The sequence below is a fragment of the Palaemon carinicauda genome, chromosome 38 (genome assembly GCF_036898095.1).
Source record: "Palaemon carinicauda isolate YSFRI2023 chromosome 38, ASM3689809v2, whole genome shotgun sequence".
NCBI classification, from domain to species: Eukaryota; Metazoa; Arthropoda; class Malacostraca; order Decapoda; family Palaemonidae; genus Palaemon; species Palaemon carinicauda.
Window position 1 is genome coordinate 27,816,290 of NC_090762.1, and position 17,778 is coordinate 27,834,067.

Here is a 17,778-nt window from a genome sequence, read left to right on the forward strand (position 1 = left end):
AACAAACTGCCTCATACTCTGGCAAAGAGATATCTACTTTGTTCACATCCATCATGCTCTTTTCAGGATGTAGGCTCTCAAAAGTTTTTTCTTGAAGTTGACAATATCTTTGGGGATTTAAGATGAGAACCCTCTCTATGTGTTGTATAGTACTATGATGTATAATTTCTCTCAAGGCAGATAGTCTTTTACACTAGATGTAGGGTTATTTTATGTACATTTACTTGAATACTACTGTATAAATATAATTTTCATAATTTTTACATAATATTTTTAACTACACAGGTGGTAGTATATTAGTATTAACTGAAATTCGTAATCTGGTAAATTTAGCAAGTGGAAATAACTGATGATGAAATGATTGCTATATCTCGTTAAGCTTTTGAAAACAGTGTGAAATTTCTGTCATTTCTGATTTTTCAGTACATGAAAATGATTTCAGAAACAATTGCTACAATTTCACAAATTCTACTGTGTTGGTGAGGAATAAATTGATTGCTAGGGTTATAAGATGAATTAGGAGGGGTAAGCTGATGTATTAAATATACATAAGAGGAAATATTTGAACTTGATCAATCACTAGCTTTAGGAATCCTTGAACTTACATAACTTCTTCCAAATTCTAAAAGATACTTTCAAGTTTGTTCATAAAATATTAAAATAATTGTAAATGGGAATTACCGTAGTGGCTTTATTCTTCAAACTGTCAAATTTACTCATTGGGACTTAAAAATTCACTGAATTCTTAATGTAGATTTTGTATGAGGGAGGAAATGGATTCCAAATTAGTAGAATATAGAACAGAACAGCATTGTCTTGATAGCTCTACTAATGCTTACCCTATACTTAGATATTAAAATTTCTTGAAGCAACTCTATTTCATAGCTGCAACTTGTTAAGAATAAGTACGCTGGTTTAAGCATGTTTCGATATAAATTTACTGTACAGTATATGAGGTGGGTAGAATTTTGATTTTGGAGTTAGAATTATTGGTTGGATTTAGTACATGGATGTAGCTCTAAGTCACCAAGGATTAATCAATGCCCCAGTGTGGAATACATTTAAAAAAGGATCCAAATTCAGCAGGAATAAAACTATTTACTATACAAATGTCACAAAATCTCGTGTGAACAACCTCATATGACATAATGGAATTATTTCAGTAAATAAAAAGTGAGTATAAACCATCCATATCCATATACCACAGGCACTTCCCCCAATTTTGGGGGGTAGCCGACATCACAAAGAAACAAAACAAAAAGGGGACTACTCTCTACGTTCCTCCAGCCTAACCAGGGACTCAGCCGAGTTCAGCTGGTACTGCTAGGGTGCCACAGCCCAACCTCCCACATTATCCACCACAGATGAAGCTTCATAATGCTGAATCCCCTAGTGCTGCTACCCATATTATGGGTAAATAAGAGGTAAAACAAAACAACAAAAAAGTTTCTTGCAGATATCTGCAAATTTAAAAGAAAGTTTTAAAATTGTGGACGAGTACTATTTTTAAAGTGATTGTTGAATCTCTTCCTTCATTGAAAAAATAACACATGAATCTTGGAGAAGTACTGAAATGTTGTAATTAATTTTATTGAATTTTTGTTTTATCATACAGCATTAAACTGGAGTTAGCAATATTCCAATAATTTAACTTCCGTTGCCATCCCTGTTGTCTTCACCATGGACTGAAGTGCCTCTTCAATGCCAATATGTATTTAAATCATGGTTACTGTATTTGAATAATAGTGAGGGACTAGGATGAATATAGTGATTATCTATACAGGGAAAGGGAAATTTGGGAATTGAGTACAGTAGTGGACTTGCGTTAAACTGTAGTTGAATCCTGTATCAATGGAGCATATTAAAGGTAGCAGGAGTAAAGAAATGGAAATTTAATGAACTTTAAGGTTTTACCAGAAATCCCTTTGCAGTCAATACTCCATCAAGCACACCATGTGAAATGAAGAAAGACATATCCCACCTAGCTCGGTTTGCATTTGGGCACCCATAGTTTTCCTAGTGATGGACAAGTCAAGTTATTTCCGTGTCTCAGCAAAGCGTATTTATATTGTCCCAGAACTTTCCTGAATTCATTCCCAATCACTTATTCTACAAAACATACAGTATATCATAATTTTTAAAATCTTTACTTTTTTCTTGCTTGGTTACGGTTTTAGTGATTTTGATCATTTATTTACTTATGTTTTGTTGTTGGTGAGTGTTAACATCACTAGCTGGAGAGGACGCGAGTTTCTGGTTTTCCCACGTCTGACGCATTCAGATACATTACCATATATAGGTATTTTTGAACAGCCACTGTTCATTGTTGTTTTATACTTTAGATAGGTGTCAGTGGAGTAGTTTTGTTTTACTTACTATCCTCATTCAGTGTTGAATACTGTATACGCTTTGGTTAAAGGTACTAGGGCACGATTCTTTTACTTACTGTATAGTAATTTGTTTAAAGTGAAGTGAGACAACTACAGTACTTGAATTGGTTTGATCATAAGGGAAACAATCACTGCTGTATAGGATATTGCTTACATTACATTTGAACCTTTCCATGTTATCTGGAAAATAAAGAATTACAGTCAACTGATGATAGAGTTCCATGGGTTTTTTTTTATCACTTACACAGCACAGAGCTCAAGCTACTAATGAATAATAAAAAATTGTTTTCTCTCTTTTCAAAAGTATATTTTGCATATTACAGTTTGTATGTATTTGGGTTACTCTTGATTGAGCAAGAACTAGAGTTGGAACGACTGAAGACAATCTTTGTAAGTGGGATCTGGGGCCCACGTGGTCATCCCATCCAGACACTGGACCACATGCTTCATGGGTGTAAACAGAGGCCAATCTGTACAGATTTAGACCTCTACAAATGTAATCAGGCCAATATGCAGTGGATAGAATGTGGGTGTGAGATATGATGATGATGTATACATATAAGCACCTACAGTATATTATGTATACAGTATAAAATCCGACTTACAACACAATGTAAGAAAAAATTTTGTTATTAACTCGAGGACCTCCTGAACTGCTCACATACATAGGAAGAGACTGTCAGAGACACACAGCTAATGCTGCTTCATCTTCAATGTCTTTTTCGTGGGGCAAAGTAGCAGCGCTCGGTTGAGGTCATGGCAACCAGTACATTATTTCCCAAAATGGGACAATTTTTGGCAAACAACCCTCCTGATACAGGACCGAACACAAGGTGCAGAATGTTTCTTCCCGCTAAGGGACAAACTCGGAAAGCACCGCTTCTTTCTCTCTAATGAAGAAGAGAGATCGTCCAAGAAGGGGGGAGAAGGGCGACACCCTTCATCCTCACTGGAAGTGCATGTGGTCAGCTCCGCATGACATCTGTGTGTGCAGATGTCTCTTCCTGCTATAGGACAAATCTCAGTACTTACAACTCCCAGTATGAGACTATGTACAGGCAAGTAATGAGTACCCAAATACCTCCCTAGAGTTGATTACACCGATATTCCATCCTGCCATAGGACAACTTTCAGCACTTACTCAAGAAGGGAGGTTTCTGGTACTGCATTGTATGAGTCCTATCAACTGGTTTTCCTGGTCATCTTTGATGACATCATCTACATGTTTTCCTCTAGAAGTAGCAGCAAAACCTCTCTCACAAAGATGAGGTAGAAGAGAAGGAAGTACTTGAAGTTCACCTTCTACCGGGTCATATAGGCCGATGACTAAATTCTCACAAGGAAAGAGACCACTTGAACTCTATGAAGAGACAGCACAACAGGGTGAATAATCTTTACTGCCTTTCCGGAATTGGGAAGACACTGAAGATGAGACGGAGCACATCATTGTCTAAGAATTGCCAACTTCCTTAGGATTGCATTGTTGTCGTCATCACAATACCACACAATTAAGGGAATAAACAGCAAATAAGAATGCTGTCCAACAGAAACAAGAATGTGGATATTGGTAGGTTTGTACAGAAATCCGTTAAGAAGCTACAGTAATTGGGGAATAACTTCAAATCCCTCTAAATACAGTATCTTTTGCACTCGATTGGCCACCACATTTATCTATAAAAAAAGCAAGATTAAAATAGCCAGATGAGGATGCCGGAAGTACATCCGTACTATAAGGCACCTGAAAGCAAAGTGGAAGCTCAGTGGCCTGTCCAGCTAACACTTAACAAGTTTTAACAGTCGTACAAAGTTGCACTGTATACTCCAACTAAGAACCCGGGTTTGTATAGTTATGACAAACTAATAGAATTTGCGATTTTGAGGTAACTCTAACCTACATGTTCCATTCATCATCCAGTATGAGGCAAGGTTCTCATAACCTGTGGAGTTACCTAATATTTCAAATGTCTGGTAAATATATTTTCATACTGCAAACTGTTATTACTGTACCTTGATTTCAGGTTTCTTAATATAAATCTAGTGCTTCTCTTACTCTGAAGCCTGTCACTTAATGTCAATATGCCAGGAATCTCTGAACACCCTAAAGTACCATGAGCATAATAACGCAAAAATAATAACGGTTCCAAAGGCATAAGGCCAGGGACTTAACCAAGAACCTAAGTGACAGAGTACTAAACGGGCAGACAAAGATGAATTCCCAAGACAAGTGAACAAACAATGGCCGCTGTGAAGGGCCAGACGGGAATGATAAAACAGACTATACTGGATATAAAACAAAAGCCCGGTACTATAAAAAGCTGTCAAAACAAACTATGGTACTTAACGCTGGAATGTGTGAAGATGGAGCTTCGGACATGACGAAATAAATCCACGAATGATAAAAAAGCCGAGAGCACCACAAAAAATTTTCACAATGACGAAGTCCAAAATGAAGGATGTTGTTCAGATGGCGCTCGCGTCGGGGCGTGGGTGGTGTGGCACTGGTGGGTTGGCTAGGGCCTTTGTATCGGCCCATCCCTTTGACGAAGGAATTAACTAAATGGAAGACAACCTGTGAATAGTGGATTTCACGCGCCTTTGCTTTATACACGACACCCAAAAGGTGCTCGCGCGAGGGTTGTAACCTCAGCATTCCATGCTTTTATCTTTCTCTGGTATAATTGGAAGGTTTTAGCAGAAAAGGTATATTAGAAGGACTCTTTTCACCGGGCGCCACAGGTCTCTCCCCAGAAATAGGTTTTTCCTTCGTCAAAATCCCTTAATCAGAAGAACAAGTACCCTAAGCTTATACAGATTACAGTAATCAACCAATGGGAAATGTTTCAAAAATATCCATGAAGTCTAAAAGCGGAAAAACATATAAATGCATATCAATAACAATTGCATTTCCTACAGATAGAGAATATAATCATTCTATTAATTTCCCTTGATGATCGTATTGCTTCTTCTCTGGAAGCTCAGTTTAATTGACACTTCTCCTTAAGATTTTTAAATTTTCACATTTTCTTTTGCTTCAATGCATACATGCCTTTAACAAGGGAATGGAACCCTCTAGCAATAAGGGTGAAAATCCCAGGTTGCTGCCACTGTTAACCTAGTCTTATCTTCGTCAACTGGCTGCAATCACATTCAGATTGTATACTCTGTTAGAATGTTCACTTAATGCACTCAAATATGTTTTCCTTTGGTTTAGTTGGCAATTACTGTCGGCAATGTGCACAGGAAATATTTCTGGGAGATTCTGATCCACATTCCTTTTGTGTATCGCGTCAGGGCAATACTGCGACTTAAATAATTGCTGTGGTGAGTGGTTTCACTCTCGGAACCTCTAAGCGAAAAAGGAACTAGCTGTTAGTTAAGGGGAGAAGCCAGAGAAGACTAGGCTATATAATTATAAGGGGGATGATGATGGTATTGACACGCCTCCACCTTTAGACAAAACAAATTTAGCCATCACTTGACGTCACTTGCTTCCTTTGTTAAACTTCATTAGTCCAGTGATTCCTCCCTTAGCTTGGTAATTCTGGTCCTTATCAAACCATGGCCAAACTTAATCCAACACCCATAGATATTCTAATATCAATAGCATTCCATTCAGTAAGGGTACTGCACATATGCCGTGCACCAAAGATTTGAAAGCCTCAATTATTTACATTATTTAGTTCTTTCTGGTGCCGAACCCTTGCAATCTACTATTTTAGTCTCTCTATAAGACTAAACCTGGTTGTGAGGCAGTAGACCGAGCATGTTAGACTGATCATAATTCCCCTCAGCTCACTAAAGTAAGAGCTTTCCATTCTAAAGGTAGTAATAATTCTCATATTACTTATATTGACTGGGTGGCATATCATGATTTCTTTATATTCTGAAGAGATAAATGAAGTTTGAACTCTTTGAATTGTGTGACTCTGTTTCAAACAACACTGTTCCCAGTTCACTTGCAAGATCAGCCTCTAGCTCGTCTCATATAACATTAAATGGGCACTAGTGAATACATATCTGAGTCTACACATTCCAGCTGCTACCCCTTTTCAAAGCGTAAACAAACTAAGAAATCGGCTGATGATCACATCATTTTTATGCACACGTAAAATATTACATGAAACATCAAAACATATTCCATTCAAAAGAAAGTACTTTTCTATACTGTACATAAATTTTAATAGTAAAGTCTTGACATAGTGTATCTCTCAATACTTACACTTCCTTCATATATATACTGCATATATGCTTTATATTTAAACTTAAAATTATATAACTTCTTATGAAGAGGTTCAAAATGTCAAGCTGAACGGTTGCTACGCATCCAAGTATATTCTGATAAGATGGCTCGAGGTAGCGGGATAACCGGTGACTGGACATTTTCCTTCATTTTTTACGTACGTAAGTATGCAACTGTAGCAAAACACGTATCTGTAATGGAACAAAATTTGAAACAAATAAACTGAAAAATACAACTAGAAGGAGAAATGATGTTATTCTTTTTTTATTAAAACACAGGTTGTGATACATAAATCTCAGGTTCTCAAATAAGCTTATGTCCTTCTCTCAGGTTCTCAAATAAGCTTATGTCCTTCTCTCAGCTTCTCAAATAAGCATATGTTTTTCTATGTTAAGATAATTTTATTGCTATGGATATTCAGGTGTGAAAAAATTCTGCATATACCGGTACTTTCACAATAGAATATTACCTAAATCTTAACTGATCAGATCATGCTCATTGATGGCCACTTGATAAGTAGCAAACTTAGATTCCAGCAATTATTTTCTGAATTTTACATGCAAATATATTTGCATACGACTACTAAGAATTATCAGACAGAGACCAGCCTTTCTAATTTTTCTAAGCATATGAAAATTTAATTTTGACGGTTGAGTAATTTTAAAACTAATGACATGAATATTTGACTCAAGCCTATGTTTTTACTTCATACGATTAAAATCTTTTTATAAAATATTAATGGCTTCATACAAACAAACCATAACTTCAAACTATGTTGTCTTCTCTCTTCTCTTTACATAGGTTCCTATTGTAAATGTTTAATCAGCTGTACACTTCATATTTAAGGGACAAGTTATAATAAGCAACATGCTGTATATACAAAATATAAAATTAATAGTTAAAATCTTTACACACACGTAATATAGAATCATGGGCATTACACCAATAATCAGGTAGTTAATCAACCAACTGAGGCAAGAAATCAAACTCTTAATTTAGGTAAGAAATCTAATTCTTAACTGGATTTGCTCTAGCATTAAAAATCACAAATTTTTAGTAATTTGTATTTTGTCTAACAGACTTACCTCGAACTACTTTCTTAGGAGGTACCTGGAATCTCCTCTCAACCGACCAAAGTTTTGTGTAGTTTACCCTACTTCCGTTTTCTGTGAGCATCACCCCGGGCGGAAGGATACGTGCCCTGAGGCTGACCCCGAGTCAGGCCACATGCTAGCTTGGGTCTCGACCCTCAGTAAGTTCTTGGAAGCTAAAAATACCTAAGGGTCAGTAAGGCACTCGGGGAAGGAAGGGAGGGCCATTACCCGAAAGTAGTTCTCGGTAAGTATGTTAGGAAAAATACAAATTACTAAAAATTTGTGATTTGTTCCAACACAGAGACTTACCTCGAACTACTTTCTTAGGAGACTTACACTTTAGGAGGTGGGAGTGTCTACCTGACCTAGACCCAACTAAGCAGAATGGCCGTGAACCTAGATAGGAGACTAGGTTCCAAAGGTTGTCGGAAAACGAACAGTAGGAAAAACTACACATAGAGCTCACACTAGTGTCTAAGTACTCACCCTTAAAAAATTTCTTGCTGTTGTGTTCAATGACGAAGTTGTGAAGTCATGTCTTGTGCAGTCTCTACTTGGTCAAATCTCCGGGGAAAGAAGAGAAAAGAGAAGACAAGGGGAAAGGGAAAACGAACCTGTGTCTTTTTGGTCTTGATACCCGCGATTATACCTGGGGCTTTGGCCGTTAAATTGCTTGGAGAGCGGAGATGACTGTCCAAATAGAGAACCCGTCTAGAGACTTCCTCGAACATTCCTTAAGGTAGTGAGCTGTGAATGTAGATTGGTTCGACCAGGTGTCTGCTCTGAGGATCTGCGCTACTGCCATGTTTCTCTCAAAGGCAAGAGAGGTACTTATACCCCTAATGTCATGTGGTCTGGGATTACCTGGTAGGGGAAGACCGGCACTACTATAGGCCTTGATGATCACCTGTCTGAGCCAAAAGGAGATGGTATTCTTAGAGACCGGCTTACTCACCGTGCCCGTGGAGATGAAGAGGTTCTTGATACCAGGCCGGAGACTGGGAGTTCTCTCCAGATATTTCCTTACGGCTCTGACTGGACACAACTTCAAATCTTCCGGATTACCTGACCGAGGAATTGCTAGAACTGTGAACTCCTCGAATTTTGGATCCCAGACAGTTGGATTTTGTGTTTTTGCCATAAATGAAGGAACGAACTTGAAGGAGATCTCACGCCAACCTCTTGTATGCGATACTTCGTAGGACAAACCATGGATCTCGCCCACTCTCTTAGCTGAAGCCAAAGCCAACAAGAAGACCGTCTTGAGCGTGAGATTTCTATCTACTATGTTCTTCAAAGGTTAAAATGGCGGCTCACTCAACATTTTCAGAACTCTAGCCACATCCCATTGCAGCACCCTGGAGGCATGGAGAGGACAGGTTTGCTCAAAGCTCCTGATGAGCATAGAGATGTGCCTAGAGGAACCCAGATCAATGCCTTTCAGGAGGAAAACTTGGCCTAACGCTGCACAGACTCCTTTGATGGCTGGAATTGACATGCCCACCACGTCCCTCAGGTGTACGAGGAAATCCGCAATGTCCGAAATCGAGGCTCTTAAGGGCTTGATGTTTCTGGAGGCACACCATTTCGTGAAAGTGGTCCATTTTGCCTGGTACACCGCTGCCGATAAGTGCTTCAGATAACAAGACATTCTTTCAGCTGTTCCTGCCGAATAACCTTCTTTCCTCAGGAGCCGCTGGATAACCTCCATGCGTGAAGGCGCAGAGATCGGGGATTGTCGTGGAATCTTTGTAAGTGTGGCTGCCTCAGGAGATCTGGTCTGTCTGGCAGAGACCACGGGGGAAGGCACGCTAGCTCTTTTAGATCAGCGAACCATTCCCTCTCCGGCCACCAAGGCGCTACCAAAGTCATCCTTAGGTTGTGAGCCGTCCTTACTCTGTTGAGCACTTGCCTGATCAATGCGAAGGGAGGGAAGGCATATATGTCGAGATTGTCCCACCTGTGTTGAAAGGCGTCTTCAAATGCCGCCTTTGGGTCTGGGACAGGAGAACAGAATACGGGGAGTTGTGCGTTCAGTCTGGTTGCGAAGAGGTCCATCACTGGCGAACCCCACATTATTATTATTATTATTATTATTACTTACTAAGCTACAACCCTAGTTGGAAAAGCAGTATGCTATAAGCCCAGGGGCTCCAACAGGGAAAATAGCTCAGTGCGGAAAGGAAAAAAGGAAAATAAAATATTCTAAGAAGGGTAACAACAATAAATATCTCCTATATAAACTATAAAAACTTTAACAAAACAAGAGGAAGAGAAATAAGATAGGAGAGTGCGCTCGAGTGCACCCTCAAGCAAGAGAACTCTAACCCAAGACAGTGAAAGGCCATGGTACAGAGGCTATGGCACTACCCAAGACTAGAGAACAGTGGTTTGATTTTGGAGTGTCCTTCTCCTAGAAGAGCTGCTTACCATAGCTAAAGAGTCTCTTCTACCCTTACCAAGAGGAAAGTGGCACTGAACAAGTACTGTGCAGTAACCCCTTGGGTGATGAAGAATTGTTTGGTAATCTGTGTTGTCAGGTGTATGAGGATAGAGGAGAATATGTAAAGAATATGCCAGACTATTCAGTGTGTATGTAGGCAAAGGGAAAATGAACCGTAACCAGAGAGGAGGATCCAATGTAGTACTGTCTGACCAGTCAAAAGACCCCATAACTCTCTAGCGGTAGTATCTTGCTACTTCTGGGTGAAGGGACCATTCGGTCCCCACCACCTGGCCCATTCTGTTGAGTCCGTCGGCTAGGACATTCCTCTTTCCCGGAATGAATCTTGCTGTTATTACGACTTGTTCTAACTCGGCCCAATCCAGAATCTCCAACGTGAGATCGCACAACTCCTTCGATTTTAGACCGCCTTGCTTCTTTATGTAAGCTACCACTGTGGTGTTGTCGCACATTAACGCCACTGTGTTTCCCCTTAGAAGACCAACGAACTGAAGACACGCTTTCTGAACGGCCCTCGTCTCTAGGACATTGATATGCTGAGTCTTTTCCACCTCCGTCCAAGAGCCCCTTGCTGACTTTCCGAGAAGTTGAGCTCCCCATCCTTCCTTGGAGGCGTCCGTAAAGAGGAGCATCTCCGGGGGCTCCGCTGCGAAGGGCATCCCCTTGAGGGTGTTTGTCCGGTCCCGCCACCACTTCAGGGATTGCCTCATCTCTGGAAGAACAAGAACTATTTCGTAGGGCGAATCTACTTGGTTCCAGAGTCCCTTCAGGTTCCATTGGATGGTCCTGAGTTTCATTCTCCCTTGGGGAACCAGCTTATCCAATGAAACTAGATGGGCTATCAATCTCTGCCAATCCTTCGCTCTCCTGGGCTGTCCTGATAGGAAGGGACGGAGGACCTGGTCCAGGTTGTTCAGCCTTTCCTCTGATGGCGAGACTCTCACTAGTCGGGAGTCTAGAACCATCCCCAAGTACGTCATCCTGGTGGAGGGAGACAGGTGCGACTTCTCCAGGTTGATGGTGATACCCAGAACTTTGCAGAATTGCAGTAGCTTCGAGCCTTGCTCCTTCAAAACTGACTCTTATGAAGAAAGGAGCAACCAGTCGTCCAGGTAGCGAATCAGACGAATTCCTCGTTCGTGAGCCCATACGGAGACAGTCATGAAGATTCTCATGAAAATATGGGGCGCTGTTGACAGGCCGAAGCAAAGAGTCTTGAATTGCAAGATCTGGGTATCCCACTTCACCCGAAGGTACTTTCTGCTGGAGGGGTGAATAGGGATCTGGAAATAGGCGTCCTTGAGATCTATGGATATCATGAAGTCTCCTTCTCTCGAGGACTCCAGGACTGACTTCGGGGTGTCCATCTTGAAGTCGGTCTTGCATACAAACTTGTTGAGGGCCGACAGATCTATGACTGGTCTCCAACATCCCGTCGCTTTCTCCACCAGGAAGAGGTGGCTGTAGAACCCTGGGCCCGGTTGTAGCACCGTTTCCATTGTCCCTTTCGTTAACATAGTGGAGACTTCTTCTTGCAAGGCTTCCCTCTTCAAGGGGTCCTTGGGGGCTAACCACTCCGCCTGATTTGCTGGGATAAGAGGTGGTGGATCTGCCAGGAACGGAAGCCTGTACCCCTCTTTCAACACTGTTACCGTCCAGGGTTCTGCTCCGTTATTCTTCCATGCTTGCCAAAATTGTTTGAGGCATCCCCCTACCTGAGGCTTGGGCAGGAGTGGGGGGCCTCTCACCCTACCTCCTGGAGGAGCGACCTGAACGTCCTCTCCTGGAAGCTGAGTGGGCTGTTCTAAAGGAGGCTGGGGCTGTGGGAGCGCCCCTGCGGGAGGGCTACGAAGGCTGAGACCACAGGGACGCTGGGGCCTCTCTCCTTACCTGGTTAGGGGAGGCTCGAGATGTCGACGGTTCATCAGATGGAGGCCTTCTGTAAGTGGGCCTCCTCATGGCGTGAGGTCTGGGAATGGTCACTTCCTTCCGTTTCAGAAGTTTCTCAACCACTTCTGTCTGTTTCAGGGGAAAAAGTCCGTCACCCCACACAGAAAGGTTCCTCAAAGTCCTCGCCTCCCTGTCCGGCATACGCCTGGACAATTTACTGTACTCAAGACTCTCTTCTTCGCAGGACCCAGTTGGCGGATAACGCTAGAGACTGAAACGTTAGGAACTTCAAGGCCCGCCCTCCGGAGCTGATAAGTTCCTTCAACAGTGCTTGATTGGACGGAGCTGCAGGGTCGGAGGAATCCTGGATGCCTACTAGTGTCGAGGCCCACCAGTCTAACCAAGAGGCGACGTTGACAAGGTCTTTGGACATCTCCATCATCGTTGCCTCCGATTGAGAAAAACCGATAGGTGCTGAAGAAGCTATATCCTCCGAAGCCCCCTGGCCTAAAACTTCTAGGGAGTCTTCCAATTTGCTGGCTCCCTGCGGCTGTCCTTCCATCCAATAATATTTGCTTTGGGACTTCAACCCCTGGAGTAACTTGGAGGAACTCTGGAACCTTCAGCGTTTCGTGCCACAACCTTGTCTATGTGAGCACGGCCAAGCCTCACATCTCTGGCCACAGGTAGGGCTAAGGAGGGCTTCTGTTGAACAGGTTCCTCCATTAGCCTATTAAGGCTAGACCGCCAGGCATCCTCGTCGGAAGGAAGTGGTTCCTCAATCCTGTGGTGCTTTCGTATTAGACCAATAACCCTCCTATAAGCGGAGTCCTCTGATGGCGCAGCTTCAGTGTCGCCGTCCGCCCCCTCCGTCTGAGGTTGAGGAACCGTATCGACGGGGGCCTCCATACTAGGTTGTGGTCTGAGGATGGGCATTGCGGAGGGAGCGAGAACCTCCGTCCTCCGTTTGTCTTTCTTCAAGGAAGGCGAGGCTTCCGTGGGTTTGCTCGACAGAGGAAGCCGTCCCTCTATATCACTCGGTCGAGCTAACTCGACAAGGCTGCCCGTCCGAAAAGGCGACTCCATCCGCTGGGTGGGTTGAGACGCCTGTTTCGAGGCCTTACGCCTGTTTCGAGGCCTTACGCCTGTCCGAAGAGCCCCTTGGGTCTTTGTGAGATTCAACTCTATGGCTGGTGGAGGCCCTTCTAGGAGGACTGTCTCTGGGAAGCCAACCCGCAGTGCTCGGGAGAGTAGTAAAGATCGCGAGCTTACTACGGGGAACGAGGACCCATTGCTCCTTCGGCGAACTGCTCCTCCTGGCTTTCCTCCTCGGGGACCTTGACCGCTTCCTCCCATGTCGTGACCTAGAACGGGACCTCAAGGGGGAGCGCCGTCTCCTGAACCTGTCCCTCCTTCGACGGTGTCTTCTCCACGCCTCTTCCTCCGACGACAACGATGAGCCTGCGGCCGAAGACTCCAACGACTCCTCGTAACAGATCCGAGAGGCGGCCGCGGCCGGTTTCGCAATTTTCTGGGTTCCAAATGTTGAAGGCTGAAGGAAAACGCCGAGAAACGCCGATAGAGGGGCTGGGAGAGAGGTCGGACGATCTACATTCTGGAACCAGGACCAAAGGCCGTCCTCCCCCTCAAAAGTGACCTACAGGGAGTTCTCGGGGGGGCCCCATCCGAGGGGATCTTCCTACGGCGAATCTTCTTTTCCTGGGGTTCCTTCAGCTGCAGAGGTGCCTGAAACATAAATCCAAGAAGCTGGTGAAGACACAGGGACATCTTTATTCCACATAGGGTCGTCCGAAGAGACGTGGCCCCCAAGCACACACGGGCATCGTCTTGAGGACCCTCACTAAGTAAACCTTCAGGCCCCCCACTTGCCTGTAAAGGATCAGCAACCCCATAATCCCGAAGACACGACTCCTGGGGAAGAACCATTGGTTTCTTCCCCGCAACGGACTTACCTCGTCCCCTACTCTGGGTAGGGGATGAAGAAGGAACCCTGTCAGACTTCTCTCCTGTAAACGTTGCTGGCGAAGAAATGCAGGTCTTCCTGGGCGAACGTTTAGATGACTTCTTCTTCTTCGTTCCAAACCTCACCCACTGCACCTCACTCCACGACAGACACTCCGGACATGTGTCCGAAGGAGAGCAAACTCTACCCCTGCACGAAGAGCAAAGGGAGTGCGGGTCCACCTCAGGCTTAGACAAGAACGCACCACACGACTTCCCAGCCTTAGGCCCAGGACAACGGCGGGGATGCTCCATACCGCACTAACACAATACCACAAGACACCGGAATGCAGCGGGGAAGGATAACAAGGGCAAGTAAACACTTTAAAAACACAAGGGAAAGCAAAGGGAAAACAAGTGAACACGCGAGAGCACAAGGGAAAGTACAGTGGACCACGTGGGGACACGCGGGACACAAGAGTCGGGGACACAAAGGATCGCACTGAGATAAGGAGAGCATCGAGATGATATCACGACGCGACCAGAGAACTTACTGGAGGTCGAGACCCAGGCTAGCATGTGGCCTGATTCGGGGTCAGCCTCAGGGCACGTATCCTTCCGCCCGAGGTGATCCTCACAGAAAACGGAAGTAGGGTAAACTACACAAAACTCTGGTCGGTTGAAAGGATATTCCAGGTACCTCCTAAGAAAGTAGTTCGAAGTAAGTCTCTGAGTTGGAACAATCACAATTTTGAAACTAAAATGAAATTTTCAATAATAAACTTTCTTATTTCTATACCTACCTGATGTTCATATTGCTTCTCCAGAAGCCAGGTTTAATCAACATACCCATCATCATCATCATCACCTCCTACGTCTATTGAGGCAAAGGGCCTTGGTTAGATTTCATCAGTCATCTCTATCTTGAGCTTTTAGTTCAATACTTCTTCAGTCATCATCTCCTACTTCGCACCCTCATAGTCCTCAGCCATGTAGGCCTAGGTCTTCCAACTCTTCTAGTGCCTTGTGGAGCCCAGCTGAACATCTGGTGAACTAATCTCTCTCGGGGAGTGCGAAGACCATGCCCAAACCATCTCCATCTACCCCTCAAGCAGTAACATACCCATAAAATGTTTAAAATTTGAATATTTTTTTTCACTTCAACAAATACTTCACCTTGAAGGAACAAAGCCCTCTGGTGGTAGGAAGCCAAGGTTGCCACATTAGGAAGCATAGTTTTAAGTTTCGAAGTTGCCATTACCCTTCCTCTCAATACTAAGAGTCTGTGGAGAGGTCGATGGCAAGTATATGAACATCAGGTGAGTATAGAAATAAGAAATTTTATTACCGGTATTGAGATTTTAATGATTTCTATGAATCTCCCCTGATGTGGGATGCCATTGAAGAGAGGGGTAAACTTTTGTACAAGTACAGTAATGCAATGCGGTTAAGGGTTACTAACCAGGTCTAGATTACTTGTCTACCTTCCTTTGATAAACAGTTTTCATTACAGTTTGAAATACAAGATTTCAAAGAGTTTAATAAAGTCATTAAGAATACAGAAGTGTACTGTAGATAACCTTCTTAGGATAATGTTTTATGAATATCAACTTGGTACGCCATTAAGCTACTGCTAAAAACTTGACCACAAAAAATTAGGAAAATACCTGTGCTCCAAATATTATGTACCTTATCTCAAATATTTGAAGATTTTTTTTCAACTAATTTCTTGTGCACTTCTGTGACGAAATTTTACTAAGGAATGCCAGAGAATTTTTGGTTAGCAGGTGATTATGGACCATCATCCAAGAGAACAAATTAGGGACACTACCGCTACTACCTTTCGTTTGTCCAAATACAACTGTACGGCTCTTACTGGACAAAACACTATTTTCTACTGACTACCTTCATCCAGTTTTAGGGATATGAAAAATTGAGGCAGACTCTTAGCCTTAAAAACATTTTGGCCGTGAAGGAAGATAAAGACAAGATCAAATTGTGTTCCCCAAAGCCTACCTTGATCAACAATGCTTATAATTCACATATGGGGTTATTATTATTATTACTTGTTAAGCTACAACCCCAGTTGGATAAGCAGGATGCTATAAGCCCAGGGGCTCCAACAGGGAAAATAGCCCAGTGAGGAAAGAAAATAAGGAAAAATAAAAATCTAAGAGAAACAACATTTAAATAAATATCTCCTATATAAACTTTAAAAAACTTTAACAGAACAAAAAGAAGAGAAACAGGACAGAACAGCATTCCCAAGTGTATCCTCAAGCAAGAGAACTCTAACCCAAGACAGTGGAAGACCATGGTACAGGGGCTATGGCACTACTCAAGACTAGAGAACAATGGTTTAATTTTGGAGTGCATATGGGGTTAGCTAATGCTTAAGCCAACAGAAAGTTAGCCATTACTGAATGGTGATGAAGACCTCACAAGTTACTACTTGAACATTTAGGTTAAGGGTGAAACTAGATAGTTTAGGCTTAAAATATTACTCTGAATTTAGAAACATGTTTATTTCTAAGCTCCCCTAAAAGAAGTTACAGTATTCGTCTTACTTTTTATATCTAGGAAGTGAGAGGTATATGCTGTATGGATAAGAAACAGCTGTCTGAATACTTTGGTAAAAAAATTGCATTAGCAAGTACAGTAACTTGAAAACATGATAAGGTAGTTTATCGTAAGATTTCTAGTGCACTAAGTCCTAATACTGATCCTGTTTACAGCTGGAACGTTAGTTTTTGCACACATACTGAGGCTTATGGCTGAAATGTCAACTGCATGTAACAGAACCTCCTGAGGAATATAAAAGTCAATGTAACGGTACCTCCCTAGGGATGTGATGGGAGAAGGATATTCATCCATTTATTGTAATTAGAAAATTAACATTTAATCATTACTAATTATAATTCTCAACTAAATACAGATGATCCACGGTAATGTTTATGTCTTTTTTACAGCCTGACTCGTAATGGTAATAAAAAAACTGAGTGTAAGTAATTACCACACTAAATTAAATCTGTGATGTACTAGAGGCTGTGCTTGTAAGTGAACGTAAATACCTGTTATCTGGAATAGATGAAATGTAACCTACCAGCTGAGCTGATATCTAATCCATACCAAAAAAATCTAGTGTTAAGAACATTTCTAATGTAAAACTTTTAAAATATAAAATAGTTTTTAAATGAAAGAGTACGCACAGAAAAGTCGTCATGGGCACGAGGGGGCTTCATGCATGTAGATGAGTGGTCTGGATCAGATGAGTGCATGACAAAAGTTGAGTCCACTAACTAGGGGGGTACACAGAACTCCTATCGACCAGACATCTTGGACTTCTTAATCCAAAAGGGGAAGAGAAGGGCAGGGCCCTTTAATCCTGATCAGCAATGTGTCAAGAGAAGATGAGGCAGCAGATCTTTTTTGTCCACTGCTCTAAGTTGTCTTCTTCATCTTCAGTGAAGGGAGTCAAGGGGACTCCTGGGGCAGCACTGTCTCTTCCATGGGGACAAATAGTAGAAGTCATGCGTACGCAACTCCTATCAATCAGTCTTTGAACTACTTCCAAAAAGGGTCTGGCAGTATGAGGAGACAAAGGTAAGGTAGGAGGAGGAATTTGAAGATATCTTCCTATGGGTCATTCTGGCCAATGACGATGCTGTAAAACAAAAGGGGTCTCCATAAAGAGACAGCACAACCAGAAAATACATCCTTAGCAAATTTCCATTCAAG

At 42.5% G+C, this 17,778-nt stretch overlaps 1 protein-coding gene across 3 annotated transcripts in view; it reads right to left on the reverse strand.

Annotated features, from left to right (window-relative positions):
* Positions 1–6,542: 6,542 nt before the first annotated feature.
* Pex12 (peroxin 12) overlaps positions 6,543–17,778 on the reverse strand; it is a 49,958-nt gene continuing 38,722 nt past the window's right edge. For all 3 annotated transcript variants that reach the window (XM_068362004.1, XM_068362005.1, XM_068362006.1), the window contains exon 9: positions 6,543–6,821. In XM_068362004.1, the coding sequence (XP_068218105.1) occupies positions 6,707–6,821 (115 nt within the window). In that variant the 3' untranslated portion in view covers positions 6,543–6,706. The remainder of the gene's footprint in view (positions 6,822–17,778) is intronic.